The sequence below is a fragment of the Pristis pectinata genome, chromosome 10 (genome assembly GCF_009764475.1).
Source record: "Pristis pectinata isolate sPriPec2 chromosome 10, sPriPec2.1.pri, whole genome shotgun sequence".
Lineage (NCBI taxonomy): Eukaryota > Metazoa > Chordata > Chondrichthyes > Rhinopristiformes > Pristidae > Pristis > Pristis pectinata.
The window spans coordinates 12590149-12617002 of record NC_067414.1 but is presented as its reverse complement, the minus strand read 5'-3'; the positions used below and the strand labels follow the sequence as shown (position 1 = coordinate 12617002).

The 26854-nt window shown below is 43.5% G+C and overlaps 2 protein-coding genes across 5 annotated transcripts in view; one reads left to right on the top strand and one right to left on the bottom strand.

Annotated features, from left to right (window-relative positions):
* Window positions 1–1278: 1278 nt before the first annotated feature.
* epm2a (EPM2A glucan phosphatase, laforin) overlaps window positions 1279–26854 on the bottom strand; it is a 53279-nt gene continuing 27703 nt past the window's right edge. For 2 of the 3 annotated variants that reach the window (XR_007956985.1, XR_007956984.1), the window contains 2 exons: window positions 9814–9938; window positions 1279–1410 (listed from right to left, as the gene is read on the bottom strand). The gene's annotated coding sequence lies outside the window, so the exon portion shown is untranslated. Of the gene's footprint in view, window positions 1411–8135; window positions 9939–26854 lie in introns of those variants that run through there. The other variant, XR_007956982.1, reaches the window with a different exon arrangement.
* Window positions 1769–26854, top strand: tbp (TATA box binding protein). Of its 2 annotated transcripts, none has more exons than XM_052024547.1 (8): window positions 1769–1874; window positions 4724–4909; window positions 10395–10723; window positions 19225–19312; window positions 20377–20468; window positions 21978–22145; window positions 22942–23036; window positions 25484–26854. In XM_052024547.1, the coding sequence occupies exons 2-8, from the start codon at window positions 4853–4855 to the stop codon at window positions 25561–25563; spliced, it is 909 nt and encodes a 302-aa protein (XP_051880507.1). In that variant the 5' UTR covers window positions 1769–1874; window positions 4724–4852; the 3' UTR covers window positions 25564–26854. The 2 variants fall into 2 exon arrangements, with proteins under 2 accessions (XP_051880507.1, XP_051880506.1); XM_052024546.1 differs by having other exon boundaries at window positions 1771–1921.

The following is a 26854-nucleotide window of genomic DNA, read 5'->3' as shown; positions in this document are numbered from 1 at the left end:
AACTTCATATCGTTGGGGGGGGGAAGTTGCCTGTCCATGATTTCTTTTAAAGTGTGCTAGCTGTTGCACCCCAGCTACCATCTGAACTTGACAGAATGAGGTCTGGATCCTGGGGCAAAGGGGACTAAGACTGTTGGATACTACACTCTGCTGTGTGGATATTAATGCTCAAACATAGATGTGTAGGTACCACTCAGCAAGTCCACAAGCATGCATGCAGGCATAGATGGCTCAGGTGCAGATGGCATTGCCTACCATCTCCTCCTTGCTTACCTCTCGTGACTAGGCCTTGCCTTTGCCCCTCGATCCTCCATGTGCTGAATCTCTATTTTGAGTATCCACTCCCAGCCATACTCCCCTACCCCTTTTCTCAGATCCTCCCATATTTTCTAGACACAACTGCCCAGGTTCTTGGGTAGGAAGTGAAACCCCACTCCCTTTCCAGGCATGCTCCAACGTCCTGTTCCTGAATACTGTCTGGTAAGCCTCTCCTGTTCATGACCTTGTTCCAGCCTGCCACTACTAACAGTGCTATGCTCCCCTACTCCCATCCATGCTCCAACTCCCAATCATACATTTTTACCTCCACACCTAACTACATTCTGACCAACCTCTCTCCCCCTACCATCAGCTCCCATTACTGGCATGCTCCAGCTCTTCACTCTCAGATCTGACTATGCTCTGGCTCTCCTTCCCTGTGCCCCACTCCCAATTCTGACATTCTGTTTTCCCACTCCTGGCCAGATTCTGACACCCCTGTTCCCAGCTATACTCCATCATGCATTCCAACCCCCCTCTTTCAATCCCAGCTAAGTTTCAATTCAATTCTCACTTCACCACCACTCCCAGCCACACCCCTGCCCACCTTCCAACTCTCCCAGCTCCCGGTCATGTCCATACTCTGACTCTTCCTGTCCAGCCCCCCTGCACTCTGTGATGAAAAACACAATGATGCTGGAGGAACTCAGCAGGCCAGGCAGCTCCCATGGAGAAAAGCAGATGGTCAATGTTTTGGGTCAGGACCCTTCTTCAGTCCTGCCTGGCCTGCTGAGTTCCTCCAGCATCATAGTGTTTTTCATCTAGATTCCAATATGTGCAGTCCTTTGATTCCCCTGCACTCTGTTCCAGTCATGATTTAAATTTCCCTACCAAACATGAATCTACCTCTCAGTGAAGACAGACATTGAAGATGAAATTCACCATTGTCTCTGGCGTGCCAGCACTGCCTTTGGCCATCTAAGGAAAGGGGCAGTTAAAGATTAAGACCTCATACCCAGCTAGTCTACCAGACAACAGTGAGTCCTTATCTCCTGGATGCTTCTGAGACTTGTACGACCTACAGCAGATCACATTGTTCCCATGTCTGACACCAAACTCCCGAGATACTCCACTCCATCAGTCAGGCATTACCTGGTAAATAGAGGAAAAGATTCAAAAAATGTTGCCTCCTTAAAAAAAAATGTAAGCCATCAGCTCTTGGTAATCCTTGGGCCCCATGACTGCTCACAGGGGAGACTGAGCACTGGGGATGACTGCATTAAGAACCAGTGGAGTATGATTCCCGAGCACTTCAAAGCCCAGCAGACATGGTGGAAGGCTCAGCGGACCATCACATTGACCACCTCCCAGAACCTTAGCCCCTCCTCACGTACTCCGTTTCCTGCCCCACCTGTATCCTCAGCGCTGCAGAACCGAGTGGAAATCTCCTCAGCCCCCAGGCCCGCCTCAGACGGAGCCCGGAGCCGGCAGGGAAAGGAGCGGGGCTCCGTCGGAAGCCTCTGCCCGCCCAGCCGCGCGCATGCGCCAGAGGCTGGCGTCCGGCCGCGCCTCGCGGTGGCCGCCGGGAACGGATGGCGCGCCAGCGGGAATGCGCGGTTAGTGTCGGGGTCGCCGGCCAGGGGGGCGCCGGGCCGCCGCACCGGTGAGTGGCTTCGGGGCGGCCGTGCTCGGCCCGGCTCCCCCTCCCTTCCCCTCAGCAGCAGATCTGGACCTGGGACCCCGCACCTGCTGCGTTCCCCGATCGGGCCCGTCCTGGCCTCTGCGGCAACACGGGACGGGAGTGGGCTGATTAAACAGTCAGCCGGGCCGCGGGAGCCGGCTGAGGGGAATGGAACCGGTCACGGACCAGGAGTTGTCTACTCTTCCTCCCCCCCCTCCCTTCCCCCCAACCCCCTCCCCCAACCCCCTCCCCCACCCCCCCTCTCCCTCCCTCCCCCTCCCCCACCCCTCTCCCTCCCTCCCCCCCACCCCCTCTCCCTCCCTCCCCCCCACCCCCCTCTCCCTCCCTCCCCCCAACCCCCACCCCTCCCCCCCACCCCCTCTCCCTCCCTCCCCCCTCCCTCCCCCCTCCCTCTCCCCTCCCTCTCCCTCCCCCTCCCTCTCCCTCCCCCCACCCCCTCCCCTCCCCCCCACCCCCTCTCCCTCCCTCCCCCACCCCTCCCCCCCACCCCCTCTCCCTCCCTCCCCCACCCCTCCCCCCCACCCCCTCTCCCTCCCTCCCCCACCCCCTCTCTCCCTCCCCCTCCCCCTTCCCCCACCCCCTCTCTCCCTCCCCCTCCCCCTTCCCCCACCCCCTCTCTCCCTCCCTCCCCCACCCCTCTCTCCCTCCCTCCCCCACCCTCTCTCCCTCCCTCCCCCCCTCCCCCTCCCCCACCCCCCCTCCCCCTCCCCCCCTCCCCCCTCCCCCTCCCCCCTCCCCCCCTCTCCCTCCCCCCCACCCCCCCTCTCCCTCCCCCACCCCCCTCTCCCTCCCCCCCTCCCCTCCCTCCCCCCCTCCCCTCCCTCCCCCCCTCCCCCCTCCCCCCCTCTCCCCCTCCCCCCTCCCCCCCTCTCCCTCCCCCCCTCTCCCTCCCCCCTCCCCCCTCCCCCCCTCCCCCCTCCCCCCCCCTCCCCCCCTCCCCCCTCCCCCTCTCCCCCCCCTCCCCCCCTCCCCCCTCCCCCCCTCCCCCCTCCCCCTCTCCCCCCTCCCCCTCTCCCCCCCTCCCCCTCTCCCCCCCTCCCCCTCTCCCCCCTCCCCCCTCCCCCCCTCCCCCTCTCCCCCCCTCCCCCTCTCCCCCCTCCCCCCTCCCCCTCTCCCCCTCCCTCCCTCCCTCCCCCCCTCCCCCCTCCCCTCCCCCTCTCCCCCCTCCCCCTCCCTCCCCCTCCCCCTCTCCCTCCCCCCCTCTCCCCCCTCCCCCCTCTCCCCTCTCCCTCCCCCCTCTCCCCCTCTCCCCCCTCTCCCCCCTCTCCCCCCCTCCCTCTCCCCCCTCTCCCCCCTCTCCCCCCTCCCTCTCCCCCCTCCCCCTCCCTCTCTCCCCCTCTCCCCCTCTCCCCCTCTCCCCCCTCCACCCCTCCCCTCCCCCCCTCCCCCCCTCCCCTCCACCCCTCCCCTCCCCCTCCTCCCCCTCCCCCTCCTCCCCCTCCCCCTCCTCCCCCTCCCCCTCCTCCCCCTCCCCCTCCTCCCCCTCCCCCTCCTCCCCCTCCCCCTCCTCCCCCTCCCCCCCTCCCCCTCCTCCCCCTCCCCCCTCCCCCCCTCCCCCCTCCCCCCCTCCCCCTCCCCCCTCCCCCCCTCCCCCCTCCCCCCCTCCCCCCCTCCCCCTCCCCTCCCCCTCCCCCCCTCCCCCTCCCCTCCCCCTCCCCCCCTCCCCCTCCCCTCCCCCCCTCCCCCCTCCCCTCCCCCCCTCCCCCCCTCCCCTCCCCCCTCCCCTCCCCCCCTCCCCCCCTCCCCTCCCCTCCCCCCTCCCCTCCCCCCTCCCCTCCCCCCTCCCCTCCCCCCTCCCCTCCCCCCTCCCCTCCCCTCCCCCCCTCCCCCTCTCATCCCTGCCCCCCCTCCTCCCCTCCCCCTCTCCTCCCCTCCCCCCTCTCATCCCTTCCCCCTCTCATCCCTTCCCCCTCTCATCCCTTCCCCCACACCCTCTTCCCCCTCTCATCCCTTCCCCCTCTCATCCCTTCCCCCTCTCCCCCTCTCATCCCTTCCCCCCTCCCCCTCCCCTCCCCCCCTCCCCCTCCCCTCCCCCCCTCCCCTCCCCTCCCCCCCTCTCCCTCCCCTCCCCCCCTCTCCTCCCCTCCCCCCCTCTCCTCCCCTCCCCCCCTCTCCTCCCCTCCCCCCCCTCCCCTCCCCCCCCTCTCCTCCCCCCCCTCTCCTCCCCCCCCTCTCCTCCCCCCCCTCTCCTCCCCCCCTCTCCTCCCCCCCCCTCCCCTCCCCCCCCTCCCCTCCCCCCCCTCCCCTCCCCCCCTCCCCTCCCCCCCCTCTCCTCCCCTCCACCCCCTCTCCTCCCCTCCCCCCCCTCTCCTCCCCTCCCCCCCTCTCCTCCCCTCCCCCCCTCTCCTCCCCTCCCCCCCTCCTCCTCCCCTCCACCCCCTCTCCTCCCCTCCACCCCCTCTCCTCCCCTCCCCCCCCTCTCCTCCCCTCCACCCCTCTCCCTCCTCATCCCCTTCCCTCCCCTCCACCCCCTCCCTCCTCATCCCTCCCTCCCCTCCACCCCTCTCCCTCCCCTCCACCTCCCCTCCACCCCTCCACCTCCCCTCCACCCCTCTCCACCTCCCCTCCCCCCCCTCTCCTCCCCTCCCCCCCCCTCCTCCCCTCCCCCCCCTCCTCCCCTCCCCCCCCTCTCCTCCCCTCCCCCCCCCTCTCCTCCCCTCCCCCCCCCCCATCTGCCCCCCCATCTTGCGTTTTCTCACATATTCTCATTTCCTACTCTTCACCATTCACTACGTTGTGCTTTCTTGGTGTTCTCTTTTGCAGCAGTTGAATTGTGAGTATTTTGAATATGAGGTACATCTGAAGCTACATTGGAATTATTGGATCCTGTTTTTGAGGTGAAGAAGAAAAGTGGATCAACCTCTCCTGGAGTGTCAGACACACGTCTCAGCCATGGATCAGTCTAACAACGGCCTGCCCCCCTATGCACAGGGATTATCATCACCACAAGTAAGTTCGCTGTAATTTGCATTCCTCTGTCATCTTTCTTGCAATACGAAGTTTATAGTGAGATACTTATTTTGAAGGTGGAAAGATATGTAGAAAACTAGAAGTGGTTTTAGCAATGCGATTGAAGCTACTGCCAGTAATGAGCAGGAGAGAGTTAGTATATTTAATAAATCAGAGTGAGAATAAATCAGAGTGAGAATAAATCAGTAATGAGAAGAGGGCATGTCCTGGATGGTGGGGGTTCTTAGTGATGGATGCTGCTGCCTTGAGCCACCGCTTCTTGAAGACATCCTCGATGGTGGGGAGGATTGTGCCCATGATGGAACTGGTATGGAGGCTCCACTGCAGTCTCTTGCAATCCTGTGCATTGGAGCCTCCACACCAGGCTGTGATGCAACCAGTCAGAATAATCTCCACTGTACATCTATAAAAATTTGTAAGAGTCTTTGATGACATACCAAATCTTCCTAAACTCCTAATGAAGTAGAGCTGCTGGCATGCCTTCTTCATGGGCTCAGGATAGATCCTCCAAGATGTTGACATCCAGGAACTTAAAGCTGCTCACCATTTCCACTGGTGACCCTTCAACGAGGACTAGTGTGTGTTCTCCCATCTTCTCCTTCCTGAAGTCCACAGTCAATTCTTTGGTCTTGCTGATGTTGAGTGCATGGTTGTTGTTGTGACACCATTCAACCAGCTGATCCATCTCACTGTGGTACACCACTTCATTGCCATCTGAGATTTTACTGACAACGATTCTGTCATTGGCAAATTTATAGATGGCGTTTAAGCTGTGCTCGGCCACACAGTCATGAGTGTAGAGAGACTAGAGCAGTGGGCTAATCATGCATCCTTGAGGTATACCTGTGTTGATTGTCAGTGAGGAGATTATGTTATTACCAATCTGTACTGACTGTGTTCTCCTGATAAGGAAGTCAAGGATCCAATTGCAGAGGGAGGTACAGAGGCCCATGTTGAGAAGCTCGTTGATTAATACGGGGGGATGATGGTATTGAATGCTGAGCTGTAATTGTGGTTGTCTAGGTGCGCCAAAGCAGAGTGAAGAGCCAGTGAGATTGCATCTGCTGTAGACCTGTTGTGGCAGTAGGTGAATTGCAGCAGGTCCAGGTCCAGGTCCTTGCTCATGGAGTTAATATCCATAACCAACCTCTCAAAGCACTTCGTTATGGTAGATGTGAGTGCTACCAGGCGATAGTCATTGAGGTAGCTTACTGTGCTCTTCTTGGGCACCCGTATGATTGCTGCCCTTTAAAGCAGCTGGCAACCTCAGACTGCAGCAGTGAGAGGCTGAAGATGTCCTTGAAGAGTCCAGACTGTTGGTCGGCACACATTTCAGTACCAGGTCAGGTACACTTGTCAGGGCCTGATGCCTTGCTAGGGTTCACCCTCTTGAAGGATGTTCTGACATCGGCCTTTGAGTCAGATCACAGGGTCACCGGAGGCTGTGGGGATTTGGTATTTGGTAGCACTCTTTCGCCTGAGTCTACAGAAACTTGAGCACAAAAATCTGAAGTGACGGTCCGGTGCAGTACTGAGGGAAATATATTTATATTTATTTTGAATTTTTAAGTTGCAATAATAGATTCTGAACCTTCTATTTACTGTAGATATTTGGATAAATTAATAATACCATTCATAGTGCCAGTAATTATAGCATGATAAATTCATTTGTTGATTTGGTTTTGGACACAAGTAGTAATATTTTAGGTAGATAGATAAGGTCTTTGATTCATTTAGCTTTCTCGTGGCAAAGCTCCCATTAGGCCACAATGTAACTTTGGATCTAATAGGCATCTCAAATCTATAGTATAGAGGACTTGTTTGGTCAATTTTTTTTGCTAAAATAGTACAGAAATGAATCTTGCTTTTTCCTACCATGCTATGACAAAGCATTACATGTTGCAGATTCCCTGTGGGAAAACACACTTATCCAAATTCATCATTCTGGTTGGGAGTTTCTAATTAAATACCCTGAGTCCCTAACCTGAGGGACAATGGGTTGGAAGAAATGGGGGGAAGAGAGAGTGACTTGATTTCACTTGACAGATGTGGCATAACCTGCTGAGTGTGTTTGTTTTTTTTGTTTGTAGCATTTATAGTATTGTGCTTTTGGGTGAGATTTTAGCAATTTGTTTTAGTTTTTTCTTAATGGATTCTTGTTGTGGAAGTTCTTTTTAATAAACAATCATTGTTAATGTTGTGAGTCAGGCCTAAAATTAACAAACCAAATAACAGTAATGACTAACACAATGCAGTAAAGGATACAAAAACCCAGGACTGCAAGTTGGTGAGAACATTGCAGAAGCCCTAAGAACTTCTTTCTAAATAGAAGCTCAAAATTCTTTAGGTCTAAAGTAACTTTGGATCCAAGTACACATACCTTTAAAATGCCACAGAAGGTACAGAAAATAATCAGTCTGAAATGTTGGCCTTTACATGTAGAAGACTGGAGTGCACTGGGGTAGAAGTCATTCAACAACTGGACAAAGCCCTGGTTCTATATACTTGTAATATCTATATTATGATATATACAATACCATATAGATGTATATCTATATATAGGCAGATAAGGGCAGCACACCATAGGAAGAATATATTGGCTTTGGGGAGACTGTATCGTGTACACCTGCCCTGCCACTCAATAAGATCATAGTTAATCTGATTGTAACCTCAACTCCTCACTCATCTACTCTCATTCACCCTCTCAAAAACATTCAAGGACTCTGCTTCTGCCTTTTGTGGAATAGAGTTCCAAAGACTCATGTCCTTCTGAGAGAGAAAAGGCTGTCTTATCTATCTTAAACCCCTTATTTTTAAACAGTGGTCCATAATTCTAGTGTGTCTCAAGAAGCATCCTTTTTACATCCACTCAGTCAAGACCCATAAAGATCTGGTGTCTCAGTCAAGTCCCCTTTCACTCTTCTAAACTCCAGTGAATAAAAGCATAGCCTGTCCAATCTTTCCATGCAAAATATTCTGCCTTCACCAGGTTTTAGTCTCGTAAACACCCTCTATCTGCTTCCGATGCATTTATACTATTGCTTAAATTAAGAGACCAGTACCATACAGAGAACTTTGGATGTGATGTCGCCAATGCCCTATGTAACAGGAGCATATATTCCCTACTTGGGTTCATTTCCCCAAGCAATAATTCTGCAACATTTTGTTGGCTTTCCTAATTATTCACCCTAGCACATATGTTTTTTGTGAATCGTGCACTTGCACGTACAGATCTCTGCATCCCCATTTACAGAAATGATACCTGGCCACACGATATAAATTACAAAGTAAGATTCACAAAATAAGACTATATTTACTGGAATGTACAAGACTTGGGAGTGGGGTGTGTGCAATTTGATTAGTTTTCAAGATATGAAGGGAAACTGATTGGGTGGATAGAGAATAACTATTCCTGGTTGAGTAACTGGGTTTAGAAGACATGGTCCAAAAAAAATTAGTCAGGCCTTTCAAGACTGAAGTGAAGGAACACTTCTATATGATGAAGGTTGTATAAATTTGGAATAGTTCTACAAATGGTAATTGATGCTCAGCAAATTAATTTTAATATTTAAATTGATAAATTTTGTTAACCACCATTAATAAGAGATGCAGGAAAGTAGTTATTTGGATTTAAATTGCCCACAATCTTATTGAATGGTAGGACATATTCAATGGTCTAAAATACCTTGTTCCTCTTTTGGGATTAAAATAATCTGCATTAGGATTGAAAATTGTAATGTAGAGACTATCCATAAACTGTCATAGTGAAACAAAATGGTGCAACCATGGGAACTTGTGTAAATAATATACAGAAAAGACATGGAAAATAATCTGTACTGGAAGTTGAACACCTGAATTTTTATTCAAAATTTTGGTGGTTTTGCAGCATAGAATTAACAAGAGTTGGTGCTTCTTGAGTATTCCTATAGTAGAACTCCATCTTCCAACTACTTAACTAGATCAAAGGAGCAAGTTATACTTGGTTGCAATCAGACTTATAGATTTGAGATTGATGTTTAAGATATGGGAGGCAAGGTGGCTGAATGGAGTACATATATTGCCTAACCATGATCCATTTGGATGGTGGAGCAAACTCTGGCTGAATGGTCTTTTGTTATTTCCTGTGGATTCTGTTTACTTTACATTGATTTTTTTTGTATTTTATCGATGCTTTGAAGATTAAACTCCATAATTCTGTCTGTTTTCATTTAGGATATTGAGCTGAATTCATTCCTCTTTATTCAATGAGGTTTTGTGAATTTTACAAATGTTTTGAGGAATTCTGAAAATTAGATTAGTAGCTATGGTTACGTTAGGAGGGTTTGAAAGCAGAACTCCATATTATGCCAATCAATGATCAGAGGGTATTTCCTGTCAATGGTCATGAGACAAGTTAGTGGAGGATGGCTTGTTGTATGTCCACTTTAGATCAGCAAAGGGTTTGCACATTCAAGAGACTAGGAGAGTTGCTGAAGAAAAAATAATCGTATCATATTCTGATTTCTCAATTGGTCAAAAACAGAACACTGGAAGAACTCAGTGGGTCAGGCAGCATCTGTGGATACAAAAGGTGTAAGTTGCCGTTTCTGGTCTACATCCTGCATCAGGACGGAGAGGGAACAGGAAAGATTGCCGGTATTTAACAATACATTGGATAGGGAAGACAGAGGCTAGTTGGTGATAGGTGGAACCAGATGGGGAGGGGGTGAAGAGAAGATGGATCCAGGTGGGGGAGGGATGAACAAAGGAAGAAGAAAACTATGTGGACAGGTGAGTGTGTGTAGGAGAAGCAAACCAGGTGTGTGGGTTACCTGAAATTGGAAAATTCAATATTCATACCATTGGGTTGTAAATTCCATGTGTCAGCTACCAGCTTCTTGTACCTTTTGCTTCCACAAATGCTGCTTGATCTGTTGAGTTCTTCTAGCATTCTGTTTTTGTTCTAGGTTCCAGCTTCTGCACCCTCTTTTGTCTTCTCAGTTGGTCATAGCCTATAAATGTCTGTGGTCTGCAGTAAATAAAAATAATGCATATCCTTGTTGGCATTGTTTAAGGAATTGCTTCAAGAGAGCATTGCTTTCTGTGCAATTTGTCAAACAGTTCTCTAATAATCCATATTTTAGCTTCTACATAGCGTGCAGTTACAGCGACAACATGCACTTATGTCATTTGAATTACAGAAGGCAATATTTTGTCCAAAAGCATGGTCAAAGAGATTGTATTTCAGATGAGCCTTACAAGGGGAGAGGCAGTGTGTGTTAGGAAGGGAACACCAGGGCAGCTGTTCGGATCAGTTACCTGTGGTGGAACAATGATGATCTGGGCAGTGAGATTATAGGAAGGAAAAGATCTTGTAGGGTTGTAGAGTGGGTGGTTGAGGTAGAGAAGCAAATACAAGTTGCAATTGTAATATTTGGAAACTGTGCAATATAAGTTTAATTTCCATTTATCTTCCCACACCTAGGGTATCATGACACCAGGAAACACCATATTTAGTCCAATGATGCCATATGGCACTGGCTTGACTCCACAGCCTGTCCAAAGCTCCAATAGCATATCTCTCTTGGAAGAGCAGCAAAGACAGCAACAACAAGCAGCACAGCAGTCCACAACATCTCAACTAGCAACACAAGTTACTTCCAATCAACCGCCACAGCTCTTTCATTCACAGACAATGACCACAACTAATTTACCGGGCATCACATCTCATTATGCCTCACCAATGACTCCCATGACGCCCATAACTCCAGCTACTCCTGCTTCTGAGAGTTCAGGAATTGTACCACAGCTACAGTAAGTACATTTCTTAGCCTTTTTTGTGTAAGGATTTGAAGGTGTAAGGTTTTGGCAGACAATATTTTTACAACTACTGATCTAGTTGTTAATAGTAAACAGTCCCAGATAGAGCGTAAGAACTGTAATGCATTGGATAAAATTTCTCTACCCAGTGTAATGGAAGTACTTTAATCAGATTTTGAAGAGGACTCTAACTTCAGTGCTGTGATCTCACTAATGCCCTTGTAGCACTAATATGTGCTGAATATACTGTTCTGTGATTACTCTGACCTATTGTAGATTGATGCATATGGAACAGCCATAACTGCTTGGTGTAAATCTCAGAAATTATAAATTAAACACTCGTTCACCCCGACCTGAAATTTCAGTGCTGATTTGTATTTGTGACAGTGATGGCTTTTATACACTCTATCATGGATATTGCTCCTATATATTTATATAAGAAAATACTTGTAGTTTTGCAAAACTTGTCGGGTTCATTTAAGTTTTATTTTATGGTGGAACACATTTAATAGTAACTTGCAATAGGGAATTTGATTTATTCTTAGAACAAATATTGTAGGATTTGGTGGGGAGGGGGGAATTAGGTGAGTGGAACTATTTGGATGGTTGTTTCAAAAGGAATATTGGACTGAATGACCTTTTGTGGTGTGAGATTCTGCTATAAGGAACCATAGAGAATGCACATCTCATCAGGATTAACTTCCTGGACACCACTTATTAAAGACAATTTCCATTATTTTAAATAGAAAGGAAAAGATTTTTGCACCTTTTTTTTAACACATAGATTTTTTGGCCTTTGAATAAGTAGTGACTAAAACTAAGTATTGGGAATAGTGGCCAAAATCAGGGTCACGTTTTTTATGATGATGCCCAAGGATCCTTGCATCAATTTTTTTTCTGTGAAAATTACTGTTCAAGAGTTGTAGTTGCGGCTTCGATTGCATTTTGTTAGTCTTCTTAAAAGGTAAGACATGGACAAGTATTTTTAAGACATTTTAAGCTAATTGCAATGGTTATCCTGTGGAGTGATAAAATGGGAAGGTTTAGGAAGTACAAGAAATCATTTTTTTTGTTAATTCAGAACAATTTATTGGTGAAGTACAATGATTTTTATCCTCAAAGCCTCAGTTAAAACGAAGTTATATTGAAAGCTGAAGTGCAGAGATCGAAATCCTTAATGATGAAAAGGAGTGTGATGAATTTCAGGAGATTGCACTTTGTACAAGTGAAACAGTTTGATGCCAGCCTCTACAATACTTGTACTAAAGTTGGATCACAATTCACTTCAAACTGCATTGGTTAACATACGCGCACGTCGTGTTTATGTTGGAGGGAAGTTTTGATTATTGTCAAATTAAATGCACCTCTTCAACTAAGGCATTAGCATTTCTGACTGGCCTTTTCCAGTTCTTTTTTTCTCATGGATTAAAATCCCTCTTCTTGGTACTTTTTGAGTCTATCCTTTTTTCCTGTATTTATGTGCACTGTTTTATTAACCAAGGCCCTGTGTTTCCCTACTAATGCTGAAATTCAGTTTTTTTTTACTTGGATTTGGTCATTTGTTACAGCAGTAGCCTGTGCCAGTTTGCAAGAATGTGACAACAGAATGTTATAGTCCATTTTTGTAATTCAGGGGTTTTAACTTAATTTCCTATAAATTTAATATTAATCTTTTCCTCAATTTCATTCCTTCTATTTACCCATGTTAACATAACATGTACTCAGAATTAAAGTCTTACTTGGGTACGTGTGTTTTGATGAAGTTTTCTGATCTATGCAATCACATGACCAGGACGTTGCCTGGATTGGAGAGCATGTCTTCTGATGATAGGTTGAGCGAGCTAGGGCTTTTCTCTTTGGAGAGAAGGAGAATGAGAGGTGACTTGATAGAGTTGTACAAGATGATAAGAGGCATAGATCGAGTGGACAGTCAGAGACTTTTTCCCAGTGCGACAATGGCTAACACGAGGGGACGTAATTTTAAGGTGTTTGGAGGAAGGTATAAGGGGGATGTCAGGGGTAGGTTTTTTACACAGAGTGGTGGGTGCGTGGAACACACTGCCTGCAGAGGTTGTGTGGCAGATACATTTAGGGACATTTAAGAGACTCTTAAATAGACACATGAATGATAGAGAAATGAGGGGGCTATGTGGGAGGGAAGGGTTAAATAGATCTTGGAGCAGGATAAAATGTCGGCACAATATTGTGGGCCCAAGGGCCTGTACTGTGCTATAGTGTTCTATGTTCTAACACAAAAAAGATAAACACAATTTGGTCAAATTATTATTACCCATATGCTGCTACTTCCATGTTGAGGGTTCTAGTTGTTTAGTTGCAAAAAAATCTATCTTCTTACAAATATATCTATTTAGCAATTTTAGTTACAAGGTTCTTTCTCCATGTACTTGGTAGGGATATTATTAGGAATGTTACTTGGGATGGATAATAGTGATGCCCAGATCCTGAAAAAGAATAAATTAGGAAAAAATAATCTCAATATAGAAAGATTTTCTTGCTCCTTCTGATTTAAATTATTAACAAGCTTCTTTCTTAATTCACATATTGAAGTTTTGGAATGCATTGCTCAACTCTAATTCTCTTGGGAAGGCAATAATGAGCAGCAATCATGCTCCCTTAAAGCCCATGGTACCTATGTTAGGCCAAGGAATGGCAAAATATTACCATGCTCAAATTGGGTAACTTGGAGCTTATGGTCAGGATTGGGAATTCTGAATTTGCTCTAAAGCCTTTGATAATTAATGAATATTGCCAAAGCACTAAGGATTTCAGATGGAATACAGTTCACTGCTGGTGGAAAAGCTCCCTGTAATCTAGGTTGCTAGTATATGACTTGAGGGTCTGTGAGGTAGTCTACAAGTTATTGCTGTCTGGTTTTCAGCCTACAGTTAGGAGATGCATAGGCAAAAAAAAGAGAATTGTGTTTTGTTAAAAAATATTAAAACTTTTCCAATGTCCATTACTGATTTAAACCCTATTAGAGGGAAGTATCTTTTTTTATTCAGTTAACTTCTTGTCAATATCTTCTGACTGGAAATTGAGGCCAGGTATGTTTGTGTTAAGATGTTGTATTACTAATATTCTGATGCTCTTTGCTCATAAGATCGACTGAAATTTTGGTTTTGGAGAAATAAAGCACCAAATTCATAACATTTACATTCAAAAGGGTACATTTAAAAGCATTTTAAAATATTCTTTCCAAGCCGCACTTCTGTATTACGACTATTGCATAGCATTATTTAGTTGAGGGTGTTTGATTAAATAATCTATTTGAGAAGGAGTCTTGCAACAAAAGAAAAACCCTTATTGAAGTCCTTTGAAGTGCTGTGTTCCTATTAGACTATTCAAAAAAACTAATCTCCAATAATTGGGAAGATGTGGTGAATGCCTGATTTCAAGATTGAGTGTTGGCATGAAACAAGTTCTTCACATTTGCATATGTCTGGGGAACCTGAGTATTGTCCCTTCCAACCAGTGCAATGCATTTTCTTTTTTTTTGTAACGTTGTAGGTGGCCCATCAAATCTATGCAGGCTTGGAGCATTCCTAATTCTCTTATTTCCCTGTAACTGTACCTTCTCAAGTGACCACCAACTCACTCTAATTCTCCTGCCACCCACTGGGGGTGGGGGGGAGGGAGGAGGAAGAGAGAGAATGTAATAGTTTCAGAGTGTTAAACATCGTGGGTATGTTGACCCATCTGAAGATGTGAATCTGCTCATTTCATGAGTTAAGTGTGACTTTAGATGGTCTCAAAACATTTAAAGGGGAGCACACTGCCAGATTTAGCTGAGTACAGATGGAGTAACTTTAAGCCCCTATCCATACAATCCAAATTTCTTGAATCTTTTGACAAATTAATGGTTTTGGCAGAAGGATTCATGTGTAACTCCTGAGCTTTGGAGCACAATGAAAGGAAGAGTAAAGAATCAACTGGGAAGATGTTTGGTTCAGCATATTGAAAGGAATGCACCTATATTTCTTAAAAACTGTCCAGTACTGTGCCCCATGAAGGTAATGGTAAATATGCTGATCAAAACTAAATTTGGCGACCAAATCAGATGGTTGCAGTTTCAGCAACTTGATGCTTTATCAATTTAACCGTTTCCATGTGCAGCAGCCAGAGATCATGATCCATTATCAGTACTATTGACATAGGGAGAAAAAGGGATGAGATCCAGATTTTGGAAAGCCAGGGAAGTAAGTACAAACTGGATCCCTAAGTTAGTAATCTCTAGGTTATTCATGCTGTCAATGAGTAGAGAACTAGGAGGAAAGTGCAGATGAATGTGTGGCTGGCGGAACAAAAGGGAATGCTGTGGAAAGGCTATCTTTGCCAGGCTCAGCTATGTTTTAGCAAAATTGGACTGGGACAGTTACTAGAAGTTAAATTTGTTTTGGAGCAGTTAGAGATAATTAATGGAAGATTAATGAGTGTTCTAAGTAAACCCGCTTGCAAAGAAACAGATTAGGACTTCCAAGTTCAGAGCTCCGTGGATATTAAAGAGCAAATTGTGCTAAGGTAACTAAGGAAAGAGTAGGATCTGTCAGACGAAAAAGACAATATGCCTTTGGAGATGGAAGAAATGGGACTGGTCCTTCATCATTGCTTTGCATCTGCCTTCAGGAAACAAGGGTGTAATGGGGAAGAGTGTAAAAATATTGTATGAGGTGAGCACAGTGTGAAAGGAAATATTATGGGGTTTAGCACCTTTTGTTACGGACTCAGTGAAAGTCCCTTTAAGATAGAGAGTGTGTGTGTGTGTGTATGTGTGTGGGGCGTGCTTACGTCAATAGAAGATAAAGGATGTAATGACGTTGTTGGAGAAGTCAGAAGAAGGAGAGAGAGAGAGAGAGAAGGGAGAGAGACACCAGCCTGCTTGTTTTCTCTATCGATGGATGAGAAACAATAACTGTGTTTGCCATAGAAATCCATGTATGGAAGTTGGAAGTAATCCGGTGGAGTTCACTTTGTTGCTGACCTGTAGAAGGAAACAGGTATTTGTGTGTGGACGACCACGGTTCGGATGCTTTTTGGGATGAGGAAGTCACTACCGAGTAAACACTGGAGTGTCGTTTGGGGTCCATCATGGAACATTTGGATTTCGTATGTACTCTCTCTGTTTTTCTACATCTACATCTTATCTTCAGACAACGGTGGTTGTTGAAGAAGCCCTTGCTCATGTTTCACCTTATGGCTTGCAGAACTGAACTTTAAGAACCATTCCGGAACTGGGAGTTTTGGACTTTGTCACACACACACACGAAGAGTTTAGTTTTGGGGTTAACGTTCGAGGTTTAACATTTTTGAATTCTAACATAACATTTTTTTTACTTTTATTTTACGTATTATCATAAGTAGTGATTAATAAAATAGTTTTTAACTGAATCATGCTCAGTGTGTTTCTTTTGTTGCTGGTTTGTGACACTTTAAAAATATATCACTGCCAGGCCTCCATGAGTTGCAACTCAGGCTGAGAGAATCAAGGGACAAAAAAGGCTGAGGCTTTGATAAACATTTTCCATTCCCTTGCCTGCATGTGTGATATCGGATAACTAGACTTTTGTTAAGGTGGCATTGTGTTATAAAGAGAATGGGATAAGCAAAGTTGCTTAACAACGGTGTTGGACAAATTATTGAAAAAAATTATGGAATAGTTTAAATTATCATTTAGAAAAGCACTGATTAATCAAAATCAGATCAGATGGATATGTTAATCATTATTAAGAAAATAAATTATCATATTAATAATGTTATGTCTAACATGTTAAAGGTTCGAAAAATTTAATCAAGTATAATGAATTTGATGCAGAGTACAGAATATCGGCAAAGCTATTGATGAGGTTCTTTATGACAGATTAGTAAGGAAAGTAAAATTCCAAATGCAAGAGTGTCAAACTGGATTCAAAATTGACTTACTTCCAGGAAACAGTAATAATGGCCTGGCATAATAGTTTGCATTAGGGTTCTGCAGATCTCTTGTTTTTTGACATGTATATCAATGCATTAATTTTAAATATAGCTGACATCATTAATAAAGCTTGCAGATATTACAAAAATTGGGTGTATAGTTAGCGAGGAAGAAAGTTTAGTACTGTATGGAGATAGCTGTGGATGAGTCAAGTGAAGGGGGGAGAAAAGGCAAATAGAATTCCATCTTGAGTGTGAGATAATGGATTTGAGGAGAACAAATGAGATGAGATCATATACAATAAAGGGTAAGATGGTGAACAGTCATGGAGTCATACAGCATGGAAGCAGGCCCCTTTGGCCCAGTCTGCTCCAAGCACCCATTTGCACTAATACCATTTAATTCTCCCTACATTCCCAAAAATTCTTCCTGGATTCAACCGTTCACCTGGAGGCAGTTTGCAGAGACCAATTAACCTACGAACCAACAAGTCTTTGGAATGTGGCAGGACCCAGGCAAAACCCATGCGGTCATGGGGAGAACTTGCAAGCTCCACACAGTTAGTGTTGGAGATCGGGATTGAATCTTGTCACTGGAGCTGCGAGGCAGCATTTCTACTAATTGTGCCACTCTGCTGCTCAGTCTAAAGCAGTGATTCTTGACTCTGGCTTGTGACCCTACATGAGTTATGAATACCTTTCTGATGGGTAGCATCAAGGCTGAAAAATACTGGGATTCTGTGACTATTTCCCATCCAACTTCCCAGCCTTCCTTCCCACTCACAGTTAACGTTTCAGTTCCAAGGCCGTTCGTGAGAACTAGTCTTGGATATGAAATGTTAACTGTTTCTCTTTCCACAGTTGTTGCCTGACCTGCAAAGTATTTCCAGCATTTTCTGTTTTTGTGTCAAATTTCCAATATCTGCATTTTTCTTCATTTTCTTCTCACTCATGTTGAACAGAGACACAGGACTGGATACAGAATTTGTCTAAGGCTGACCTGTAGACATACAAGACTGCAAGTAAAAGACCTCAGCTTCAACTCCAGTGAGGGTGGCAAGCCTTGATTATCATGCATTATATTTTGATTGCATCATTAGTTTGTGCATGGAGGAATAAAGAATAGTAATTTTGCCTCTTTTTGTAGGGCAGTTGCTCATTTTTTGACTTTCAGGAAACTGATTTTTGTTTTGCAAGTTTGGGTTGGAGATTAGTGTTTCCAGTTTCCTTTTGCCTTTTACCTTTCCCATCTTAACTATCTTTTCCGGTGAATTATAATGAGAAAAAAGCATTGGGAATAGTAAATTAAAAATACAGAGCAACTTTTTATATTTTAACTAGAACTTAGGCAGACAGCATTCCAGAGGTGCAAGAAGGCACTCTTCACAGCATAACAGTAGATGGTTTGGCACTGGTTTGAAGGAAATGCAAAAATTGCATAACACCAGCTTTGTGTGTTAATCCAGACAATATCTTCAGTGGTGTTAATAACAGGTGTAAGGTTCAATTGTGTTTCCTTACTGTGTTATACTTCAAACTATGATTTTCAATATATGAAATTCAGTTCTAGTACAGCTGGGGGAAGACAGTACTCCACAAAATTTGATATAAATTTGACTTGGAAGTATATTACCAGCACCTTTAGCTTATGTCAACTATATATGCTACAGTGACTACACTTTAAAAGTACTTTGCTGACTCTAATGCTTTGGGACATCCTGAGATCTTAAAACATGCTGCAAATATATGCCAAGGAGCTAACCTCGATATGAGAAAGAGGTCTCAAGTATGCAGCAATTAACATTTTCAGGAGGATTGTTGTCATTTATACAATTTATTTTATGTGCATCATGTGTACAGCCACTAATTATAAGTTTATGTGGAACATAAAAATTAATCACCCTCCCACTTTACTTCGATCCTTTGTTGACTACATTACATATTTCCTTGTAGATGACATCAATAAAATAGTAATCATGAATTCATCCCTTTTGTTTCTGACCTATAGTACAGCAATGCCCCTTAAATGTTTCTCCTTGGGTTCAAGTACCATCATGGTCTGACCCCTCCTTATCTCTGTAGTCCCCTCCAGTCCCATAAAAATGAGATCTCTCTCTCCCGTCAATTCTAGTCTCTTCTCAGCCTTGATTTCTAAGCTCCACCATTATGGCCACAATGACTGTCCATCTCGCCTGTCTCTCCTGTGAAATATTCCTTAAACCCAAACTTTGGTTAACTCAAAGTGGTTGCCATTTTTAATCTCAATATGTGCCTTGGTGTCAAATTCTGTCTGATATTGCATCTGAGAGGAACTTTGGGATGTTTTTATTGAAGGTGTAATATAAATGCAAAATGTTAAAATAACTGGAATTGTTAACTTCAATGAATGGTTGGGTGATTTTGATGTGTGTCTACAACTGGTCTTCCTTTAAGCTTATTTCCTTAGAATAATGTTAAATTTTAAGTATTGGTATTGTAATAAAAAATATTTGAAATTTTCAAAGGGCTGCAATGTTATTAAAATGTAGTGACTTCTATAAAGAATATTAAATACTTTTTGTGTCTAGAAATATTGTGTCCACTGTCAATCTGGGTTGCAAACTGGATCTGAAGACAATAGCTCTTCGAGCAAGAAATGCTGAATATAATCCAAAGGTGAGTGTTATGCCTTTTTATTGAACCAAATACTACTTTCTGTGGGTTGATAATGATTTTATCCCCTTAAGTTATTTTACTGAGCCGCAGGATTTTGTTTAAAATATTGCAGTTGAGAGAAATCCATGTTCTGTTTAAGTATTTCTTAGTATTATGTGTACATTTTAATATTAGCATGGTCTGTCAATGTGCATGAGTAGGTGGTCATGCAATGAGAATGAGAGACAGAGAGTAACTGTTTTGACTTCTCTCCCCTTCCACTCCAAAAGTTCTAGACCTGTATTTTATTCTTCACATTTAATATAAAGGTGGCTCAGTGGCACAACTAGCAGAGCTCCAGCCACGTGGGTTTGATTCTGACTTCTGGTGCTGTGTGCATTTGCACATTCTTCCTGTAACTGTGGGTTTCCTTCTGGGTGCTCTGGTTTCCTCCTACATCCTGAAAATGTGTGTTGATAGGTTAATTGGCCACTGTAAATTACCCCTAATGTGTAGATGAGTGTTATGGAGTGTAATGGGGCAGATAGTCAAAGGGAAATGTGGAGAATATAAAAATGGGTTTCGATAGGATTAGTGGAAAAATGGATGCTTAATGGCCGTTATGGACTCAATGGATCAAAGGGCTTTCTTCCATGGTGTATTTCCCTATGATTCTATGAGGCAAGTTAACATATGTTTGTTTCAGCTTGCAAAAATCAAGCACATTTTTTGAGGAGAGCTTGATATCTGCAGAATATAAAGTTCTGGCAAACAAAATCTTGCTGCTATATACTCCTCAATAAAGCACACCCACCCCCACAAATGATATTTTGTAAAATAAATTATACATTTGAAGATGAGGAGTATTGTAAGTGGAACTATTTGCACTTAAAGTAGCCCAGTTTTGATATCAGGTGCTCAATAAGGCAGCAAAGTAAAGCTTTCCTGAACACTTTCTTTATCCTATATCTCTTCCTAGGTCTGTCTAACACAGTGTTGCTAAATCCTGAGATTCTCAGTTATAATGGACTATATAGGAAATTTACAGTATTGGCATAAATGTAACATACTTAAATCTTTTTTAGCGTTTTGCTGCAGTCATCATGAGAATTCGGGAACCTCGTACAACTGCACTTATTTTCAGCTCTGGGAAAATGGTGTGTACTGGCGCAAAGAGGTATGGACATTGATTTTAACCATACTTTTGATAATACTTTTATTAACCAGTTTTGAAGATATTGATATGCAAAAATAATCTCCTTGTGAATCTTTCTGGAGCTTTCAAGTTGTTCTTTATCCTACTTATTAAATACTGCAATTGTCAGGGAACATTAATATTGTGTGGTCTTTAACTATATTTAAGTAGTTTACCCAGTGGGTTTAGTACACATTCCTCAATGATCTGAAATTAAAGTATTCACTGGAAAGAAGCAGTCTTAATGCTGTTTTGAATAGGTAATTTAGTGTAGAATCTTCTGTTAAAATGTAGAATAAATAAATTCAGAGAGACTTGGTGATGTGGAGAGACTATGGAAATTGGGATTGTTTTAGTTTGAGAAAGGGTTATGGGAAAATTTAATAAAGGCTCTCAATTACATTTTTGTATGAGGTGAAACAATTTCTACAGCAGAGGACTCTGTTTTAAAATAATTGGTAAGAGAGAGAAGGTGAGCGTTTGGATGAAAGGGTGCTTGGAATAAATTCACCAGTAACTTTCAAAAGGGAATTGGATAAATGCTTAAAAGAGAAAAATCCAAATGAGGAAAGAGCAGAGAAGTGGTACAAATTTGAGAGCCTTTTGATTCATTAACATAGGTGTCGTGGGTCAAGTACAATGTGATTTCATGACTGTATCAAAATGACTTATGCACATGTGAGGTAAAATGAATGTTGTAATATAAGGCTGTAATATTACTGAGAAAATTCCTTATTCCCCAATTGACTGACAGACTTAAAGGCATTGACACACAAATGACTGTTTTGTATAGAGAAAATTGATTTTGTCATTTTCAAAGTGATCATTGTGACAGCAAGTTAGCAAATTGGGTAATTCAATTTACTAAATTATTGAATGCATTTTCTAATATAAATTATTTGTTATGTAAGTTATGGCAAATTTAATATGGAATCAACTGTAAAGGATTTGACACAAGTACAATTGTAGATGCTAAATTAGTGCATGGTTGTGTAGAATCATAAAATGTCAGCATCCCAAAGGGCCATTTAGCCCATAGTACTCTTCCATTCTACTATGTTTTTAAATTCACAATTCACTTGGCTTTAATAGTCACTTGCTCTAATCTGTTTTCTATTCTGATAACTTCGTGAATGTTTGGAGTTGTAAATGGCCTGAGAATTACATGTCACCAGAGTTTGTCTGAAGTATTATGTGGATTACATGAATTAAATTATATTTTCATTTTAAATTAGGAATTTTCAAAGTACTGCATGAAAAATCATTTGTTCCCAACTTTTAAGAGCATTACTTCTGATTTAGAAAACAAGAAACTATGTTGTGTATTATTGCTGGCTCAGCACTTCAATATTTAGTAATTTAAATTTAGTGATTAGCGATTAAAACCAAAAAGTGCTGGAAGTGTTCAGCATCTTGGACAGCACCTATGATTTATTAGTGTGGATATCTATCAGTTGCTTGAATAGTGTTCATCCGTGTCTTTTGTTCCAGTGAAGAACAGTCAAGATTGGCTGCAAGGAAATATGCCAGAGTTGTACAGAAGTTGGGATTTCCAGCCAAGTTTCTGGATTTTAAAATTCAGAATATGGTAGGCAGCTGTGACGTGAAATTTCCTATTCGACTAGAAGGGCTGGTGCTCACTCATCAGCAGTTCAGCAGGTAATGATAATTGGGAAAAGGGGTACAGGTTTAACATGTAATCCAAAGGCAATACTTAAAGCTTTGTTTTGCTTCATTTATGTTCTTTTAAAGAACTGCTATCCTTGCCAGATCTGGCCTACATGTGATCTCAGTCCCACACAATGATTGACTGTCAAGTTATTCAGTGCACAGAGAATACTGTGAAGTACCAAAATTTGAATAGTCTGTGGGATAGCCTCTCAATTTAAGTCCTGTCTCCAGATACTTAGGAGGTAGATTTTGCAAGGTCAGCTGGGCTACCAATACAAAATGAATCAAAATTCAATGCATAGGTGGTCTCTCTTTTTACTCTTTCATTGCTTTAGAACGGGTATGATTAAGTGGCCTTGAACTGAGTGGCTTGCTAGGCCATTTCAGAGGTTATCTAAGGGTCAACCACATGGAGTGGGTCTAGTGTCACATGTATGCCAAGCCAGGTAAGGATGGCAGCTTTTATCCCCTGTCGGACATTGGGGAACCAGATGGGTTTTAATGACAATCTGGTAGTTTTTGTAATACTTGTTGCAAATTCTATGTTATTAACTTCATTTAAATTCCACATCTGCCCTGGTGGGATTTGAACTCTGGTCTCTGGGTTGTTAGTCCAGGCCTCTGGATGGTCTAGGTCTAGTAATGGAACCACTGCACCAACATAATGCAGGTTACAATTAGAACAAAAATCAAGCATATATATTATGCTCATTTTTTGGCCAGTTATATAATGCAGTAGGTTCAAAAAGTCAAATATCAAACTTTTTTAATTTCATTTTTGCAGTTATGAACCAGAGCTGTTTCCTGGATTAATCTACCGTATGATCAAGCCAAGAATTGTATTACTAATATTTGTGTCAGGAAAAGTTGTATTGACAGGTAAGTTGCATCAATTCTTTGTTTAATTTGGCTGTTTATCGTGATTATAGTTGCCCCTTATTTTAGCATCTGGATCTTGATTTTCTTGCCTATTTTTTTTCCTAGGTATCTACTCCATGTAAAGAAATTCCTGATATTCAGTCTAAATTTTATGGTTAACTAGCTTGAACTCTTATCCCTTTGAACTATTTTCAGAATTTAAAATATTCCAGATCTACTTCTTCCTTTGCCTTGATGAATATACACATCTTAGAACATTGTTTCCCTAATACTCCTAGCAATAAAGTAAGCACACTTTAACCTGTCTGTCCCATCCTATCTGTTCTCTTGCTCCTGCCTGTTCTTCCTTACAAGATTACTGATCATGACATCTACCTTCCTCTCAATCCCTCCACTTTCTGACCTTGTGCTTTGGTTCCCCTCCAGTTAAGGTTCAACCTCTCCCTCTTGTACAGGTCGCCCCTGCCCCAGAAGAGGTTCCAATGATCCAAAAACATGAAGCCCTGTCCCCTGCACCAGTTCTTTAGCCGCGCATTCATCTGTTCTATCTTTCTATTCTTGCCCTGACTAGCAAGTGGTATTGGGAATAATCCAGAAATTACTACCTTCGAGGTCCTGCTTTTCAGCCTCCTTTCCTAACCCCTATACTCACTACATAGGATCTCTTCCCTCCTTTCCACCTAAGGCATTGGTGCCAACGTGCACCACGACCTCTGGCTGCTCATCCTCCCCCTTGAGAATGATCTGCAGCTGCTCTGAGACATCCTCGACCCTGGCACCTGGGAGGCAACACACCTGTGTACAGTTTTGGGCCCCATATCTTAGGAAGGATGTGCTGATGTTGGAGAGGATTCAGAGGAGATTTACGAGGATGATTCCTAGAATGAAAGGGCTTACATATGATGAGCATTTGTCAGCTCTTGGACTGTACTCACCGGAGTACAGAAGAATGGGAGGGGACCTCATAGAAACATTTAAAATGTTGAAAGGACTAGACAGAGTAGATGTGGCCAAGCTGTTTCCCCTGGTGCGTGAGTCCAGGACCAGAGGGCACAATCTTAGAATTAGAGGGTACAGGTTTAAAACAGAGATGAGGAGAGATTTCTTTAGCCAGAGGGTAGTGAATTTATGGAATTCTTTGCCACGTACTGCAGTGGAGGCCCGATCATTGGAGGCGTATAAGGAGGAGATAGATATCTAATTAGTCAAGGTATCAAGGGATATGGGGATAAGGCCAGAAATTGGGGCTAGAAAGGAATAGTGTTTTTGTTTCTCCTTTAGCTCATGGAGCAGACTTCTTCCCCCATTTCTCATTTCTTTCTCTTTTTCCCTTTTCTTTGGAGCAGATTCGATGGGCCAAATGGCCTACTTCTGCACCCTTGTCTTGTGATCTTGTGACCATCCTGGCATCTCTTTTAAGGCCACAGAACCTCCTGTCTGTCCCCCTAACTCTCAAGTCTCCTATCGCTATTGCTCTGCCTGACTTCACTCTTCCCCACTGACCCTCAGAGCCGGCCACAGTGCCACTGGCGGCTGCTGCTGCCACTGATGGGCCATTCCCCCCCCCAGCAGTATCCAAAGAGGGTACGCTTGCTGCTGAGAGGAATGTCCACAGGGGAATCCTGCACTGCCTGCCTGTTCGCTTTACCTTTTCTGATGGTCACCCAACTATCTGCTGCCTGCACCTTAGGTGTGATCATCTCGCTGAAACTCTTATCTATGATGGTCTCACCATCCTGGATGATCCTAAGTACATCCAACTTCAGTTCCTTAATACAGTCAGCCAGGAGCTGCAGCTAGGCGCACTTCCTACAGGTGAAGTCACCAGGGACACTGAAAGTATCCCTGATCCCTCTCATCATGCAGGAGGAGCATGCCACTAACTGCCACCCTAGCTACTTTAATAGGGAGAGTAATTCTAAGGAAAACCTTTCTGTTCTGCTGCTCAGCCTCCCCTCACCGAAGCCTCTCAAACCAAAGCCTCAACACTGTACTCAACCACAGCACTTACAGCTCAAACATGGCCACTCCTAAAAATGGCTTCTCCCTGAGAGCCTGTTTCCCTTTTATACCTGAAAAACAACTTTTAAAATGCTGCTGGCTCCTCTCCTCTGCTGCTCTAGAAACACAAGTCCTTACCTGAGAAACATCTTTTAAAATGTTACTACAGGAAAGTGGCTCTGACGTAACAGATCAGCATAATCTTACTGAAAATTAAATTTAAAAAAAAAGGCCTTCAAGCCATCTGGACCAAGCTCCAAATAAACTGTCTCTTATTCTACCTATGCTTATCGACATTATTAATTTCTTCTTTATGTAGCTTTGCTTCAGCTGTTGTGTTCCTTCTGTACTGTTTATTTTTTGTTTAAAAAGCAAAATCCCTTGTCTTTCTAATGCATCAATCCACCCCCAAGTTTGTTAATTGACGTGCAATTTGTATTTTGAAGGTGCTAAGGTTCGTGCGGAAATCTATGAAGCATTTGAAAACATCTATCCGATTTTGAAAGGTTTCAGGAAGACAACATAACTTTACTCTCAAGTACATTCTACTCTGAAGGACCGTTTCTATTGCCTGTTGCCTTGCATACTCCTACAGTTGAAGGTGTTTCCTGCTGGTGTTCCAATGCCGCATTTACATGGGGTTATTCAGACTTATTATATGCAATGATTTTGGAGTAAATATCAGTACCTTTAAACTACAGTACCAATCTAGTCACCCTATGACAGCAGTTTTTTTGCTTTAAAATCATTGTCAGGACCCGAACGCTCTATTACTTGGAATTTTATCAACCGATAGAACATTTTGTTTTGCATGTTATTTATATTGAACTTTTTATAAAATGTAAGCCATGTAAATGTATCTTAAAATATTTGAAGCATAATTTTTAACTCAATTTTACTTGAATATATCCTGCTTTTTCAAGCATGATCAAAGATTGTGAACTGAATTGTCAAGCAATTTACAACTGAGATTTTTAGATTAAAAATTTTTCCCCAGTCAATTCATTCGTAAAATTTACTAATGACAAACTTGTGTTGAGACTGACTATTTGAGGTGGTGATGATAGGTTCTTTGAAGCTAAGTGAAACATTTCACAGCAAACAGTGATAACTAAAACTTCCCTCTTCCATCAGTGGGGTGATGGGTTGAAACCTTTGGTCATCCACTTTTGTAGGTTATGTACTGGCTCAGATGGGAGCAACTGTCCTCCAAGTCAGAAGCTTGGTGGCATACTCAGGTGTACATCAAAGATCCAATAGTATTATTTCAGAAAAAAGCAGGAATATTCTCCATGCTGTACTGGTCAACTAATACTCAAAAAAAACAACAAATTAGTTGATCATTGTTACGTTGTTTTTGGGAGCAGCTCTGTGTAAATTGCCTACAACAGTATGTCATTTGAGGTACTTCATTGGTTGTAAAATGCTTTAAGGTTTCCTAAAGTGAAAGGAATTTTTTTATAAAAATTTAATTTTGAAACTTTTAATTACTCCTAAAACAAGGTGTTATAATTTGTTTTAATCAATGGCTTTCAAACAATAATGAGGTAAATAACTAGGAAATCTGTTTAGATTTTTTCGATTGAGGGATAAATGTTAACCAGCTCACAAATGAGAGCTGATTGCTCTTTGTATAGTGTCATGGGGTCTTCCTCCTTCAACCCAAAAGGAAGGCATGGTCTGAGTTTAGCAACTCATTAGAAAACTAGTACTTCTGACAGTGCATCCTTCCCTCTGTTCTGTACTGATTTGTCAGCCCAGATTACATGTTCAAATTTCAAGGGTGGAACTTGCATCCAGAACCTCCAGATTTTATT